General features: G+C 39.2%; 1 protein-coding gene across 3 annotated transcripts in view; it reads left to right on the plus strand.

Annotated features, from left to right (window-relative positions):
* Positions 1–18,244, plus strand: part of LOC135712628 (zinc finger C2HC domain-containing protein 1C) — a 175,256-nt gene that overhangs the window by 146,002 nt on the left and 11,010 nt on the right. For all 3 annotated transcript variants that reach the window (XM_065235581.1, XM_065235582.1, XM_065235583.1), the window contains one exon: positions 12,048–12,108. In XM_065235581.1, the coding sequence (XP_065091653.1) occupies positions 12,048–12,108 (61 nt within the window). The remainder of the gene's footprint in view (positions 1–12,047; positions 12,109–18,244) is intronic.

An 18,244-nucleotide genomic window follows, 5' to 3' on the forward strand; every position in this document is an offset into this window, starting at 1 on the left:
TGATTACGTGGCTGTCTTGGACTGTCCTGCTCGTTTATTTCTCTTTTACTCTTATGAGGAAAGAGACATTAAACAAGAAGTTGTTCTAGCAACAAATATTATTTAATTTTGCGGAAAATTGACATAATCAATACGCATCTTGCTTGAGAGTCAAAGAGAACTCTTTAATGCCATTTGGATTAATTCAACAACTTTTGAACCTGATTTAACTGCATTTGTTCAATTCGCAATAGTTTTGTATCGTCAATAGTTCAATATACGCCTTCGTTATCGGCGTTGTAAACTTCAAAACACCATTTCTCAAAAAACCCAAGGTAAAATATTTTCAAACCATCACAGAGTTGATTGTTAGGATCAATACTAACATCCTGTGAAGAAAAAACTGAGGTACATGAATGTTGCAAAAAAAGTGCCTTCAGACATAGCGTGTGCCGTGGATAATGAGACAAAATTGCTGCTTGGGCAACAGGAAACGCTCCTTTGGAATGAGGACAAATGCCTGGAGATCGCTCCCGCGCAAAACAGGGTTCATCTGTCATTAATATATGACGAGCACGGCGAAGAGATAGCTTTTCCTGCTAAATGTTTCGGCCATCTACGGAAATTGAAGTTAGGAGTTCGGATGACATATTTCATGATGGCATCTAGCTAAACTCGTCGTCTAGACAGGCGTGTGGCCAAACCACAACATTTGTTGTATATGACAATGAAAGTTCTTCGCCTTACAGTTTCCGAAGGCTTGCAATGCACTTTTATTTGTTCACCATGATGCGACAGTTGGGAAATCCTACGATGTTCCAGTACAAATGCAATGAAGTGGCCCCATTTGTTGAATATCCTACATCGATTGTCAGAAGGACACAATGGCAATGACTTAACAGTCCTATCTAGGAATTGACTGCACTACAAATAGCAACTCTGGTCAATTATGATCCAGTCACGTGCTGCGTGTACTTCAACAAGCTGGTTGACATGGTTGAATTTCAGCACCGTGGAAGTCCTCACGCGCACATCTTGTTATGGCTGAACAAGGATCCCCGGGAAGCAATCAGTGAAAGTATGCCAAAAACTGCAGGTGCAACAGTATCATGGTATTCATGCCTGTACTACCATCGGCCCTTTTCAGGGCCACCAAGATTTTCCAACATCTCCCAACTAAAATTCATATCAAAAGCTTCTTTTCAGGGCAATCATAGTCATACTAAAGAGTATAAACAGAGAGAACCCCGCTCAAATTCCTATTCCTACACAAAACACAAGTCCTGCTGCAGTTAACAAATAACATTTATTATATAAGACCACGTAGTCCGACGTCACCATTGGGTACAACACCAGATGGCTGTTTAGTAGTTTTTCAAAAGTTCTTTCATCGATTTATCATTAAACGTAAAATATCACCTTAGAACTCAAAAAAATATCACATAAGAACTAAAAAAAAATTCACCTTCAATTAAAAAAAATAATCCGTAGAAATCCGTGGATTTGAATAAGTCTACGGAATTGCATAGAAAAAAATCTGGCATCTCTGACTCTGAGCCTAAGATTTCTCAAGGAATGCAATAAGGTTTTGCAACGCCTCGGGGTTGACCTCAATCGGGGCAGCCCTAATAAAAATTGAATGGTTAATTTGCTTAACGACGTTTTCAGGGTATCATCCAAACCATTTGTGGAATAGTTTAATGATTTGGGTTATGGTAATTTTTATTAGGGAGGTCAGTGGTACAATTTTACATGGACTCGAGTCGATTTTTTCAGACTGCAGTGAGATGTAAACCACACATCCTCCACCGCGCATTTCCCCGGCATTTTTCAAATTAAAATTAGGAATTTTTAACTGTCAACTGTGAACTGTCAAAAAGTCCATCCGATGAACATTGAGATCATTTGTGACGTCTCTCAGCAGAACCTACACACCAAATTTAAATCGCTGAAAATCAGCAAAATTTTGCTGATTTTAGACTTGATGAAAGATTAGCAAACGTTTCAGCAAAATAATGCTGCTGAATTTTTCAGCAATTCCAACTTCTGTCAAAATGGCAACCTTTTACTGGAAATCAGTAATATCTCTTTACTGATCTTTCAGCAATTCAAAATTCTGACATTTGGCAGCATTTTGCTGAATAAACTATTAAATTCAGTAAATTGAATTTGTTCTCACTATATGAGCTTCCAGCTTCTGTAAAAGATCGTTGATACAAATTTACGAATAATAAAGATAAAATTGCCAGACTCTTTTCCAAGTATCATTTATTAAATATAACCAGTGTCCGAGCCAGTGTCCTTACGTACATAATTTTATTTATTTGTAGTTTTTTTTTACCTCTTCCTCCTCCTGCGGTTTAACCGGTAGTGTACGAATGCAAAAATACTTGCGACTGTGATGCTAACAGTTTGACAGCTCTTTGACTGGGTGTTAGTTTATGTTAGCTGATTTTTTCGGTAAAAATATCGTTTGCTGTTTTTCAGTAAAGCATTGGATTGCTGATCATGATGCAGTAATTCGTTTGACTGATAATGAAACCTTAAATTTGGTGTGTGACTCAGGATATTCCGCTCCATTTTATTTTAATTTCCTCTCAGCTAGGTCGGAAAATTACTAGGGGAAATGGCTCTAATGTTGGCCTACACTCAAAAAAATATACGCCTCAATCCTATGTATGGAACTTTATAGATTGCTGCAATCGATGTTTCCAAGTATGATGTATAACGTTTTACACATAGGAAGGTTAGCATTAGCATTAGCATTAGCATTAGCATTAGCATCGAACAAGTTGCACAATATCGTAGGTGGTACGAATTCAAAACTATAAGAGCAAGACGGATTTCTGTAACTGGACAGATAGTAAGTAGGAAATAAATACTACCTCCCAGATAAAGAAACATCCCGCTCCAACAGTTAAGGATTGTCCTGGCCACGTCCTTACAACTGGTAGGGATAGGAAAGGTATGTTAGTCCAACATTTACTTAAGAGAGATGCAGAGAACTCTACGACCCCTTGTAAATGTCTCGGGAATTTATGAATTATGTTAGTAGGAAAGGTAAGACATAGGATACACCCAGTCAGTGTTGCTGGCATATGTAGATTTTTTTTTTTATAAATTTGAAATTGCTGTCTGCTGGAATAAAATGAAGATATAACCTGGTGAACTCACCATCGTTGTTACATTCGTAGCTGAATAATAGGAAGGAATTATGATGTGTTGAATATATATTTTTTATTGATAGAGGGGAAAACCCGCGGGAGTGAAAATAATTTAACTACCTCTTCTCCCGTAGGCACAAAACCTCTATGTCTTTTCAAGTTAAATCATAATCAGCTACAAATTTCAACAATAAAACATTTTTCAAGTGGAAGCAATAAAGTTAGCAGATTGAAGATGATGGATGAAATGTACGATAGATGGCATGGCAGAACTCCCGCTGAGGTGTCTTCAAGGTTCCATCGCGATCGGCATTAATCTGAAAGATACAAATTATACTGCAACAAATTTGCTAATATTTGCATACTTCTACAATAGTGTAACTTTCAAACCAACAAGACCAAGTAGATAAATAAACTTGAAGGGTTGAGGCCTCGATCGCAGTCCTAAAATAAGGGTGTTAATTAAACTGTAATGTTCTGTAAAATAAAATAAAATGGTCAACCGATTTCAAATTCAATTTGGTCGATGTAGTGTTATACGGTAGATGATATTGAGGAGAAATTATTTAGTTATACTGCATAAAAAAACAATAAAAATAATTACAAAAGATAACATTAGTATTAGCATTAATCAATATCACAATAAACATAATTAAAAGTATGTAAAAACTGAAATACAGTGTAACCATGATTGATGTTTTGTTTATGTGGAGTCAATGTGAGAGTAAATGATGGTGATGATTTCAAAATGCTATTTATCATCTTATTTTAACGATGCTGTTGGATTTGATATTAAATAAGATTTTATATGATGTGAGATGGATTGTAATCATGTGCAGAGAAAAAAAATCACCTAGGAAAGAAGGTGATACTTAAACATAAATATTGCTAATATTAATATGTAAGTTCCTATAGAAAATGATCTAATACGAGATGTAACTTTGGAGCATTAAATTTGAGGCTTGTTTTTGAAGATCCAACATATAAACATGTTATTAAAGGCCCTCCTATCAAAAGTTTATCATTTGTAATTTCTGGTATTTATTATTAACTATTTTTGTTTATTCTTATGATACCTACTTAAAACACATTACAAACTAGTATAATATTTTAAAGATGAGTTTTGGGTAAGGTTAGATAAAGTTTAGAATCGATTTACACTCATATCTATTACTTAAGCTTATAAGTAAGTTTCTATAGAAATGATCTAATACGAGATGTAACTTTAGTGCGTTAAATTTGAGGCTTGTTATTGAAAAAAAATGAAAATCCAACATATGAACATATGATTAAAGGCCGTCCTATCAAAAGTCTATCGAAACTAATTTTTATCATTTGTAAATTCTGGTAATTATTATTAACTATTCTTATTTATGCTTATGATACCTACTTAAAACACATTAAAAACTAACTAGTATAGAATTTTAAAGGTGAGTTTTGGGTAATGTTAGATGAAGTTTAGAATTGACTAACACTCTTTTCTATTGATAAGCTTATTATATAACTAATTGACATTGACATTGACAGCGTCGTTGTTTGGCAGACGAGCATTACTATTGACATTGACATGAATAGAAGTAAATTCGGTAATCTTCGCAGCAGCCCTAACGATTGGAACCAACGTTTGACTTTTGTTCACAAAATATTAAACGTCTCCTCGAATCATCAAAGGCCGCTCCGCCGATTAATGCAACATCAATACACAAGACGAAGTCCAATCTATACCTGACGTATGCCAGACGAACCTGAATAATGGGATATACCTACTCTCTTAGTGCCCATTAGACTGATGCAAAATCCAACACTTCCGCTCCACAGCGCTCAAACGGCCCCAGATCGGGCCCCGACTAGCCCCTAAAACCGGAACCCATCCGGTAAGAGAAAGACACGGCACCAACCGTCCAAAGTCTACATGGAAATTACTATGGGAAAACCAAACATTCTGCTCATATCCATCCATCAATTAACCATATCGCTCCGCTTCAAAAAACGATAACTGAGCCTGAAGCAAACTCTCTCAGCCACAACTCTGTGTAAGACCACTTTTCGATAGACTGTAAGCATCAAAAGCTATTAATGATCCAAGCAACTACCGCCCCATGATTCAACTGTCCAGCAGGCAACACTGGTGTTTCAGACGCGTAGAATAGAGCTCAGCATCATGGCTACTATGTCACACTGCAGAACACAGTGTCGCCCACAAAACAGCAGCCCCATGCCACAAGACTATCAATCCCTATATTCTGCAAAGTTATAGCTGAGAAAATTCTCTACAAGAACAGTTACAGAGCTTTTGAACAATGCAACACGGAAAAGGCCAGAAGGCAATAAACAAGAAGTCCGGATATCCCACAGCAACCCCCATACAATCCTCCAACGGCCTGCGCCAAGCCAGCCCCCCACTAAACGAGTCCAAACCCCGGGAGACCAATCCGGACCCGACCCGGGACCGTCCGAACACTGCGGAGCAAATATGTCAAACCCATCATGCAGAAAGAGCTGTGATCCAAAATCTTAGCGATGCACTCTCCGAAAGATAGTGAATATGCTGTTGAGTTTTATATGCTGGTGGTTAGATAGAGAGTATCCTCATTCGTCATCTGTTTCAGATTCGGGCAAATTGTATATTTCTTTGAGTTTCGTATCCAGTTTTTCTTTGTCGTCTGCCAATTCGTACCATTCCTCAACTGGTATGTTCTCAAATCTCCACATACTCTGAGCAATCGTATCCCACCAAGTAAAAGCAGGTCTACCTCTCTTTTTGTGTGGTAATCTATACTCCGCAGCCAGCTTGAGCAAATGATTCTCAGGTCTTCTTACAATGTGTCCCCAATACCTTAACTGAAGAATCCGGATCCACTTTGTTATCGATCTGGGACCATCTTTTGAAGACGAGTTATCCTCCATCTGACACAGTGATTTAATTTGACCGTAGATTTGCTTTTGGTACCTTCTCAAAGATTTCCTAGACCGCTTCGTAAGAACCGTGGCTTGCGAGCCATACACCATCGTCGGAGCTATTACGGTTTCATATAATAATGAACCCAACTTCTCTGATGGCTTTCTTTCCTTAAGAAAGTCTAAGATGACTTTCGAGGCAACAACAGCGTCTCTAGATCGTTTTCTTGTCGTCAGCTTCCTATTTAAGCGTTCTGTGATTGGAACTCCCAAATAATGTATGCATGATGTTGTTTTTAAAATGCGATCTCCAATTTTTAGCTCCTTTGGTGCTTCTCCAGTAGGCTTCCTTACCATGACTTGACATTTAGTTTCATTAATCTTAAGGTTTACCTCGCCTAGATAGTATTCTAGCACTGGCAACAATTTCTCTAACTCCTCTAATGACCTAGCGATAATCAAAATATCGTCCGCATATACAAGGATAATTGGGAACGTTAACCTGCCGGTCTGATTTAGTTTTAACCTTCCGTCCAATTCATCCTCAACGGTCAAAAGAACTTCCTCCATAATCAAATCACGTTTTACACATAGGAAGGTTAATCACAAATCCATTTTGGTTCTATGTGTGAATATTATAGATTTTGTATACTGTTGAAATAGAATCTATCAGATGTAACGAATGCATACTAATGATTTTTTCATTAGAGTTCATGTTATTCATTAGTTAATTGAATCTATGAAACACGTCATAATTATATTTTAAGTAATTAAAATGTTATATGGCAAAAATATACTGCATAATTGTTGTATGACTTAATGCTTATTAGTAAATTTTCATTTATTTTCATTTAAATAAGGAAACACGAGTAGGGGGAATAACGTCTTCATAAATTCCTATTTTATTATTGTTTTGGAGTCAAATTAAATCCTTGTGCGTTCAGTTTTTGCATGAGGTTGCATCATGTTTCAAAGCGTTTTTTTTTTTGCCAAAATTGAAGATTTTTGAACTTAATTTAACCCTTTGACGATAATATTTTAAGGAATTGATGGAGGCGTATGCACCCTGTATAAAATTGCTTATCTGATTTAAATGTGTATTTTAATGAAAATATAAAACTTTTACATTTATACATGTTACATTTATGTTCTATTTTTAGTTACAAATAGATGTTATTGAAATCACTTTTCTTCCTGAAGAAATATCTGCCATTAATATTATGTTATTGCACATATATAAAAATGAATTTCTGTCTGTCTGTCTGACCCTTATAGACTCGAAAACTACTGAACCGATCGGCGTGAAAATTGGTATACAGGGGTTTTTGGGGCCGGGAAAGGTTCTTATGATGGTTCGGGGGGGGGGGGGGGGTCTTCCATACAAATGAAACAGAAATTTATGCATAACTCAAGAACTAATCAAGCAAATGGAATCACATTTGGCATGTGGAGGTATAAGGAGATGTTCATAGGGGGTAACCCCTTAGATAAGAGGGGGAAGGGGTTACGTACAATATAGCATGCTTTTTTGTATTCGGCGCAAACACTAAAGCTTATATTGAATCCCGAACAAGGCCGGGCACTCAGCTAGTATATGATAATTATTAGTTTTAAACAAAGCCTCATAGCCACAAAAATGATTGAAAAACTTTCCTACAGTCCATTCCACTGTTACAACATATACATTCTCGTTGACTTTAAGCAGATTTCTTATCTCATACAGATTTACATTTTGTACATGTGTTATTGTAAGAAATGATCCTGGCTTGTGTAAAGCGCCTTTATATTTAATATTATCTGATGAAAAAACTTGCAAAGCAAAGGTCAAAGGAACTGGCAACTGAGTAAAATATGTTTGATTTGATAGAGAAATTTTAGAAAAATTCCCCAACACATCCAATTTGAAAAATGTCTTATTCAATAGATTGTGTGTGAAATCTAAACTGGCTTTGATGGCAAGAGTATAGCATATGTTTTCATCTGGATGTCGTTACATGCGCGTATTCTTTGAACATTGTGTGCTTTGCTTCTTGTCTGAAACACATCATTTTGTTTAAAGGGCCAATTTTTTCTACAACAGTGCCGTAATGTAACGTAAAATGATGTTTTGGTTTCAGATTTTCATTGAAATTATTTGTTTATAACTGATTATTACGACCTGCCGTTTTTTTTTTTCAAATCATCTACATCATTTGGACTAAATGACGAACTAAGAATTTTATCGGCTAAAAGTACTCGGAAACTCGCACTTTAATCAATCTTATTAATAAGAGAAAACGCGCTTATTTGTCATGTTTGGTGTGAAATGTAAATGTGCAATATCAAATATTGGATATAGTGAGTGGGAATAAAAAAAAATGTAAGCTATACTACCTTTAGATGCATCAGGAGCTACGAGCGTTTCGTAGAGCTGTTTTGATTTTTCGTCTGAGTATGGTCGATTTAGAAATTTGATAAGTTTTGGTAAGTCTTGTTCAATCAATGCTAGTCCATTTGGTTTACCAGCCTTGAGCATACAAAAGTCCTTGTCGATCTAAAAAAAATGATATACATAACTAATATTATTCTAATCAACAAATACCTGAGATGTATCGGAATTAACAAACATTGGAATCAGAAGTACAGCAGCAATAAATTTAACTGTCATTCGGGTTGAAACTAAATGTTCAAGTACCCTATGGCAATAGTGATCCACGAATTGGAAATACAGCCTTAAACTTCTTAATTTACATTATAGTAAACGTTTTTTTTTTATTCTTTATTACTAAGATTTCAAGCCATATCATATTATAGTAAAATGTACTCTTTAGGAAGTTATTTATAAAGCTTATGTCTACGTTAAAAACCGTGAAAACTTATTTTGAGCATGATTTAGTCTGTATGACCAATTGGGGGAGCACTATTCCCATGGCTGGCATATTTTCATTACATATTAATATTGTTGTATACATAATCAAACTTACCAGTTGAAAACCAAATGCGTCCTTGTAGTGTGGCAAGTTTTCCAAAAGCATTAGTATAAAATTAGCGATTCTTTCCGTTTCGGAAATGTTTCAGACCATTTATCCAAAAACAACACTCCATGGCTGCCTGTTCAGAAATAGCCAATCCATAGCCTCATGAACGGCTGATGACTCTTGAACCACATCTTCAATCTGTTATTGCTTTGCCAGGAATTGATCTTCTGCTTTCTCTCGGTTTCGCTTCTTCTGTTTCAAATTGGTAATCTTGTTGTAGAGTTTTCCGCTAGGATTCTTCTTCTAACCTTTGCGGGAAACAAAGTGATCCTCCTACAAATGTAAACAGGCATTTAATAAAAATAAACCCCACAATTGCAGGAATTACCTTAATCTCGTGCTGAAGACAACATACGATTACATCAGCATAAGATTCCAGAATTAGTTCAGTCAATTTTAGTCCGTGCTTGATGTGATAATCAGCAATAATTCCTGCTAGTTCATTTTGACTGGTTTCCGAGAGAGGACCCTTTTTCACTCTTTCCAGGATGACTTCTCCAGATAACGAAGTACTTAGCAATTTCTTCAGTAAAGCCGGATTGAAATGTTCCACTTCCTTGGTCACAACAACCGGTGGGCAGGTATATTCTTCTCTGATTGGTGTCTCGATGTTTGCACGGGTTTCGTCTGCGGGTACCAGTTGTATGGATGGACTGGACACGGGGTTTATGCTTAAAGGAATTGCTGTTGGTTCTGCAAGCACTTCTTCATCGACTGGATGACTTTTGTCATCTCCGTCCTGTGTGATCGGTTTTACGTCGATTGCTGGGTTGCAATTCTCACTTTCTCCAAGATCAGAAAACCGTTTCGTTATCCACACATTCAATGTTCAATGACTTCAAAACTCAAGATTTCATATCCCTAGAAAATATTATTTTATTACAAAGATATAAATGTTGCATAATATTTTATAATTTACCTTTTGCGATCTCCATTGAAGTAGCCTTTGGAAGATTTCATCAAAATTCCAGTTGGTGAATGATGTGGATAAGACTAATGTTAGCTCGTCTAGAGTAACCGTCGATAATTCGCTCACCGAAAGGTCATATACTGGTATCAAAAGAGTAAGAAATTCATGTTTCATTTGTGGGTTTGGAACATAGACTTTTCTTATGTTTTTCACGAATTACAGCTAATCCACGCAAATGAACAACACTGAGAGCAAAGGAGAATCTCCTTTTGCAGATGATGTTTTTGATTTGGATAAATCAATTTTGATTTGCGACGGTTATTGGCCAGCAAGTTCTGAGAATTCTTAACGAGGAAAAAGTGTGAGAAAATAATTGCATTTACCTTTCCACAGCTCCAAAAACTCAACAGGTAGTTCCAATTCGCCTAGAATAGCCGCTTCCAGCTCTTGCGATATCCATTCGTATATTGTATCGAAAATGGCTTCAGTGCACTGAAAGCCGGTTCAAGATTTCCTCCGCGGATATGGAAAACACTGACTGCAGATCTGTAAAAAACAGCTGTATGCACTTCTATGTACTTCACCAGTTATTCTTTTGATCATTACCTTCGAAAATATTGATTATTCCCGCGGGAAGATTTATAAGTTTCAACAAACACCTTAGCAATGTGACAAGATTCTGCAAATTTTTTCCGCTTTTTTTATAATTTAGGTACAATTTCCTGTTCTGACTAGCACTTTATACAATATAAACATTGGTATTATGTGTAAACACGGTTAAATTATTGCAAAGCGCTTTTGACTAATAAACGTCATTCGATACCCCATTGCAAAATAAAAGGCGCATGATTGACTTGATAACCTGCGCACATTGGGCTTATGTGCATGCTTGGCATACACAGTTGTACACACCAACTGCTCATTTGTTAATAACTTTTCACTCAGTTGTTGAAATTTGTTTTTCTTTAAAGTAATTGATAGATAAGGATTATAGCTTACTATAGATATGCAAAAAGTAGTTAAATCTTAACATTTGAATCAACACCAATGAATTTTTACTCTTAAAGTCCGAGATGTGCAGCGAGCATTTCTCACTTTATTTTTACAACGCAAAAACAAATACAGTTTATTTATAGAATTAAAATCTACTTTGTTTTATGTATCTATAACTAGCTTAAACTCTATTATATCTACTGCTTCAAAAAGAACGATGCTTCGTCAACTCTGTGCAAAGTTATTAGCAAATGAGCAGTTCGTGACTAAAACTGTGTATGCTAAGCATGCTTATGTGTGAGACTAATGGGAACTATATGCGAATAATAGTTTTAAATTGTGACCGAATGAAATCAATGAAGTGATGTTAACCATCATCTTATGTGTATAATATAATAACAATAACGTTTAATATATTTCCAGTGTATGAATCTAGGATTGGGTCCATCGCTAAAAATCTGTTATTTATCAATTTTATCTATAAGAACGCGTCATTGGGACGATACTAATGGATATTTTTGGTCGCTATTGAAAATTTAGTCGATTGCTGAATTTATGTATGGGCCCAAATTAAGGGCATTTAGGCCATCATTACATCCATTTCCCCTATATCAAGAATCCTTGGAATTACTCCTCTCGGGTAATTTTCATTGGAAGTTCTAGGAATTTAACTCAGTAATTCAGTGAGTTCCTTTGAGAAATTCAGAGATTCAACTCAGGAATTGTGAAAATTCATCTCAAATTTTGTAAATTCTGTGGAATTTAGAGAATTTTCTTCAAAAATTAATTTTCTATGACTACATAAATTTCCTTTTGAAGACTTCCACTAATTAATTCAGGGAAATTTTTTTAGTAGGAATTCTATAAATTCCCCTAAGGAGTTCAGAGAATTTATCGCAGGAACTGAAACGTTACAACTATTCTACTTAAACGCTCACAAATCAAATTAGATCATCAATCACTTTAAATTGAAACCATTTTAGTCGTCAAGCTAATTACGACAGCATAACCTCAAATATTTCCTTACCAATATTTATAAATTAAAGAAAAAAAATTACATAATTTCTATCCTCTTTGCCTTGACAGACTCTGAAAAGCGCCACATTCGACGACAACGAAAACCTACTGGATGACGAGAAATTTCCAGGTAATTACACGTGTCAAACTCGATTATGTTCCTACTCTTACAGCTCGAAGCAACAACAACAACAACAACAATAACAAAAAAAGCAAATCAATACCCATCGAATGTCAACCTTCCCACCACCAGAATTACGCAGGTCTCGTGTCCTCGCTTGTTACATTACTCCCCGCTCCGCCACCCCACAATCCTACAATACGCGGCACGTCAATTTGTTCAATATATTCGAATTTTCCACCCGGTTCGTTCCAGGAAACTACCCCCACCCCCCGATTGCCACCTTTCCAGAACATCGAATCAAATTTTCATTTATCCCCTTTTACACTCGTCTCGGGTGAGTGATGGCGACGGGTGGAAAATGTAAATCACCTCGAGAGTCTCGTCGCCAAATGACGCGATACATGTCTACGTTTCTACCGCCCCCTATCGAAGAAGGCGCCGTCTCCTAGAACCTCCCACCCTCGATGCCACCGGGGCCATGTCTACTTTGATGAATTATTGGGGGAGTTCGTAAAATGTGGCAGCCGCATTCCTTCTCTATTTACAAGGGCTTTTTGGCGGTGCAGTGAGTTCCGACCGATCATAAGCTGCTTCCGTGATTGACTGCGTCACAATTTGCGCCAATTTTCCGATTGTTTGGATGCAGCACGAAACGGTGCTCGGATGGAACGATTGCCCGAAAAGGGAATTACATTGTAAATGGGTTATCAGGAGCACGGAAATTTCGGGATGTGGGAGAACAAATCGCATACCTTTCTGAATTTCTATAGACCTTTTTGACGTTTAATCATCTTTCTCTATCTAGCACACATGGATGAATGGATGGTTTGTTTTCCCACTAATCTGTTTCCCTCTTGCTCGCACTCGTTCGTTTTAAATGGCTATGTTTCGAGGGGTGAATCGATTAGCTTGGAACCGAAGATAGTACCAGAGCTGAGCCAAAAAGTTGAGCACGTTATTTCGGGACCTTCTAGTCTTAGAGTTACCTCTATGGTATAACCAACAATCAATAAGAAACTAACGATTTTAAATTGGCTCACTACTTGACTAGCCTATTGGTCCCAAGCAAACGATTAACGTATCCCATTATAGTCGAAATTCTACTACTACACAATGTTTGTTTTGATTCGCTATGAAAGTTTGACAGATAAAACGAGGGGTTATTGGTTTTTCCTATGCTTCGAGGGGTGAATCGATTAGCTTGGGACCGAAGATAGTACCAGAGCTGAGCCAAAAAGTTGAGCACGTTATTTCGGGACCTTCTTGTCTTAGAGTTACCTCTATGGTATAACTAGGTATTCTCAAATGGTTCATCATAACAATTTCCAAAGTTCGATTAAGACTCTTATATTTTATTTTATTTTTTTCGAAAACATAGAATTGTTGTTAACAAGGAAGTATTCCACAGGAATTATTCAGGATTCTTACGACCAGTCCGCATCGTGCTCTCTTGCTTTCACTCTCTTTTTTACACCCGCTTACTTTGATGTTTTTTTTTCGTTGCTACGCGTACCGCGGTTACGCTCAGGGGTGGCCTGACGATTGACAGCGCGACTTCTTCTTTTTCTTTCCTTTATTTAATACCATTGACAGACATACAAAGCAGTACCGTTGTACTCCTTTAATCTAATACCTCAAAACGTACAATTTGAGGTACTAAAGGGTGTCCACGATGAAATTGCCACACACAAAATTGATTCGCAAAATTCGAGTTTTCATCCGATTGCCATCAAATTTTCAGGGATTGAGAAATAACTATTAAACTTCATTTTACCATTTTACTCGTATTTTATTTACAGTCCATACGCAAATGCCCGCACATTGGCCTTAACCCCGGCCATAAGATTCTGCACAACCTGTGAATCAACCGTTTTTTGCATGTAAACCCATACTTTCTTCAGTTCCTCGACTGTCTTCACTACGTTAGGTCGTTTAAGAAGGTGCTGCTTCATAATCGCCCAGTACTTCTCGATGGGGCGGAGCTCCGGAGTGTTGGGAGGGTTGAACATTTTCGGCACGAAATTGACCTTATTGTCCGCATACCACTTCAGCACGTCCTTGGAGTAGTGGCATGAGGCCAAATCCGGCCAGAAGATTGTTGGGACGTTGTGGGCCTTCAGGAGAGGAAGCAGCCGCTTCTGGAGGCACTCTTTTATGTACACCTGTCCGTTCATCGTGTCCTGGGTCACGAAAGGTGCACTCCGCTTCCCGCACGTGCAGATGGCTTGCCAAACCAGGAATTTCTTCGCAAATTTGGACATCTTCTGAGTGCGGACATGCTCCGGAACGCTGAACTTATCCTTGGCCGTGAAAAAACAGGTTGCCGGGGATCTGTTTGAAGTCGGCCTTCCCATATGTTTCGTCGTCCATGATGCAGCATTCAACTTTCGTCAGCATGTTGAGGTACAACTTCCTGGCACGGGTTTTGGCGGACTTGTTCTGCTTCTCGTCGCGATTAGGGGTCTTTTGTACCTTGAACGTTCGAAGCCCAGCCTTAGTTTTGGCCTTCTGGACAAAACTTCGGCTTAGGTGCAGCTTCTTAGCCACATCCCTAACGGAGGCGTTCGGATTTCGGTTGAAGGCCCCAACTACGTGGTTGTGATTTTTGGTGTTGTACGGAATACTTTTTCCTTCACTTCTGGGCTTCCGATCGGTGGTCAACCGTTCCTCGAACCGCTTAATCACTCGCGACACCGTGGAATTCGCGATTCCCAACGTTTTAGCGATGGAACGATGCGAGAGATCCTTGTTCTCGTGATGAATGCGCAAGATTTTATCACGCACGAGCTGTTCTTTCGACTCCATTTCCGAGAGTTTTGATCACAGGACTTTAAAACTTGCAGGATGTAAATAATGCACTATGAACTAAATCCATCCAAATTTTCATTAAATTCTACCCAACGGTTAAAAAGTTAGAGCAATTTCATAGTGTGGCAATTTCATCGTGGACACCCTTTAGCTTAAAGAAGTACAACGGTAGTACAACAGTGTACTTTGTATGTCTGTACAAGGTATAACGTTCCGCAATCTAGTGCCAATCACCGACATCGATTGCCATCCATTGACGGCAATCGAATGTGCAGGAAGGCAGCTTCCACACCTACGTAGGATATCGCACCCATTCAACTCCTCGAGTTTGTCGATCGGATCTTCTCAAACACTGTTGTCCACTGTTTTGATTTTCTTCTTCTTCATCATCGAAACCTGTTCGAAACCCAGGAAATCACTTTCATCCGTTTCATTGGCGTCTTCATACACTGATTCTTCATTAGCTTCTTCTTCGATCACAACTTCTTCTTCTTCACGTTGACCACGATTCATCACCACTTCACATCCATTATCAGCTGCCTCCTCTTCAGGAACATCCCGCTGCTTTCGGTCCTCATCGCACGTCTGCTCCGAACCATTGTGCAGCTCCATAAAACGTGCATCGCGGCTAATCCAAATCCGGTCCGTCTCTCGATCAAGAAACCAAATAGCCAACGAACACGAGCTTCTTCGCTTTGGGGTCGCCTTTCTTCCTTTTGTTGTCTGGTATGTGGACGTTAGCATCACACCCGAATACCCTGAATCGAGTCAAGTCTGGCTTCGATCCAGTCCACATTTCGTAGGGTGTGTGATCGACGGCACGGGAAGGCATTTTGTTCTGAAATATCGCTTCGACAAATCCGCGTCCAAAAGCATGCAATTGGCCATCTCTTGAAGAGAACGATTTTTTTCCGTTCCGCTACCCCATTCTGTTGGGGAGAGTAGGGAACCGTAAACTGTGTCTCGATGCCTTCTGCTTTATAGAAGTTCTGCAACTCGTGTCCGGTGTATTCACCGCCGCCGTCCGATCTAATGGCCCGAGGCTTCCGGCCAAAAAACGTTTTCAGTCCACCGTACATACTCACGAATCTTGTCTGCCGCCTTAGCCTTTGATTTCAGCAGGTAAACCACGCAAAATCTACTAAAATCGTCGATTACGGTCATGAAATATTTGTTACCGCACGGCGTCTGATGTTCCATCGGTCCACCCAGATCACTGGAGGGAACGGGCTCCGGGCTAGCTTCCCTCGAAGACAACACTCGCAAACGATCCGTTGACCACAGTCCTTTATTCCGAATCCACTCGCCAAATCCTTCGACTTGATTACGTTCATGACACTCGCATATCGATGGCCAAATCTTCTGTGCCAAGTGTGTTGACACTGATCATTGTGGTTTTCAACCACCACCGCCTTGCACTGCTCTGCCATCTTCAGCTTATACTGGTTACCAATCATTTCGCCAACTGTAACTACGACGCCATCCGCGCGGATCTCGCAGCAATCCACTTTAAAAATCACTGCAAATCCCTTCAGTGCCAATTTTCGAACTGAAATTAGGGCACCCTCGAGTGACGGCACGTACAAAACGTTCTCCAATCTGATTGCGATACGATTTCCTTCACCATTTACGCCGAAAAGAACGCCATTACCACATCCAGCTGACTTTGTTGTGGTACCATCAGCAAGTGTCACGTCGACAATTACTTCCCGTTTAAACTCATTGAAAAACTCACGGTCATTTGTCACACTGTCCACCGTCCAGGCTCCTGGAATTGCTCCACCTGTGACGAAACACACATCACCCTGTACCGTGCTCGAACTTGTTGATGGTTGCTCCGAGAGCTGCTCCACGGGTTTCGGCGTCGCTTGAACTTGCTTCGCTTGCTGTTCGCCGAATTTAGGCGCAGAATGACTGGCTTTCTCCTCCTTCTTGGCAGCCAGAAACTTGCGACTGTTCATTCGCTGATGACCCGGCATGTTACAGAAGAAACACTTTCGTTTGTCATTCTTTGGTTTAATTTCTGCTTTCAGAGCACGCTCCTCCTTACTGCTGCCTCCCGGCTGACTCGCTCGCTTTTGACATTCGTCCCGCATTCGAGCCACAACCAAATCCACCGTTAAGTCCTCTTGCGGACGGTTTTCCAAAGAGGTGACGTAACTGTTGAACGACGGTGGCAAGCTCCGCAACATCATTATGATTCGCAGCAGCTCACTCAGTTCCACTCCCGCACAATCCAGACGCTCGTAGAGGCTTTCAATTTCTTCGATGTGCTTCTCTACATCACCGCCTTCGCTCAGGTTCAAAGCAAACAGCTGTTGCAAAAGCTGTTGCGAACGTCAACTGGTTATCCTCCACGAACAAAGCGATCGTGATGCGGGCCTTCCGGTCATCCTTCTGCCATTGCCGAAATGCATCATCGACTTCCTCCGGCTTTGTCTCTTCGATTACGTGCCAAACCTCCTCCCGCTCCAACATTGTCATCATGCGGTATTTCCATGAGACGTAATTGCTGCCGTTCAGCTTGGCAAACGTAACCCTCACATTATCAGCCATATTTTCTCACTTCGCGCAGCACAATCAAACCGTCGGAAAATACGCGATTCTTCCGGAAAACCAGCTTTTCTCAATGAACGTCCACTTCTTCCGACACTGGGCCCACAACCTGTAAGCAGATTGCAACGGAAAATACGGAAAAACGGATATCAGCGGAAAAACTCAAAGACGCGTGCTAGTCGAGAAAAGGAACAACTTTTATTAATAACGTTTTTTTTTTGTCTGCTATGTCAGGCTTAGACCATGGGTTGGTCCATCTTGCCTTTGGTTGTCTTCAGTATTTTATGCTGATTCTTTGATTGTAGGTTGCATTGCTGATCGATACGTTTGGTTCAGATGTTCATGTTGATGTCTTTCAGAAATTGAGTTACACTCTTCAGCTCGTCTATGTTTTGGTTCATGAATATTTGAGAAAGCGGTTTCATGCTATCTAGCACTTGCGCCTTCGCCCTTGAGTGCTGCCACCTGATGCAGTGGTGTAGTATATGTTCCAAGTCTTCTACTTCGTCGCACAGATTACACATTTCGTCGTCCTCCCATTTCCATTTGAATTTCCTCTCTTTTGTCATCACAGGGTTGGATCTTATACGACTGAGGGTGATTTTTTCCTCCGTTGTGAGATTTAACCCTTTACACCATGGTATCCTTAGGGGTTCTTTGACAAACTCAAAATGTTTAACTCCTTTGGTCAAAGAAATGTTTTGGTAGTTACTGGTCCACTTTTTGCAGATGCCTTTTTTAGCTAATGCTAGGGTGTCGCCCAGCGTGAGTTTTTCTT

This window comes from Ochlerotatus camptorhynchus, unplaced genomic scaffold (genome assembly GCF_037179485.1).
Source record: "Ochlerotatus camptorhynchus isolate MF236.1 unplaced genomic scaffold, CSIRO-AGI_Acam_v1.1 ptg000498l, whole genome shotgun sequence".
Classification (NCBI taxonomy): Eukaryota; Metazoa; Arthropoda; class Insecta; order Diptera; family Culicidae; genus Ochlerotatus; species Ochlerotatus camptorhynchus.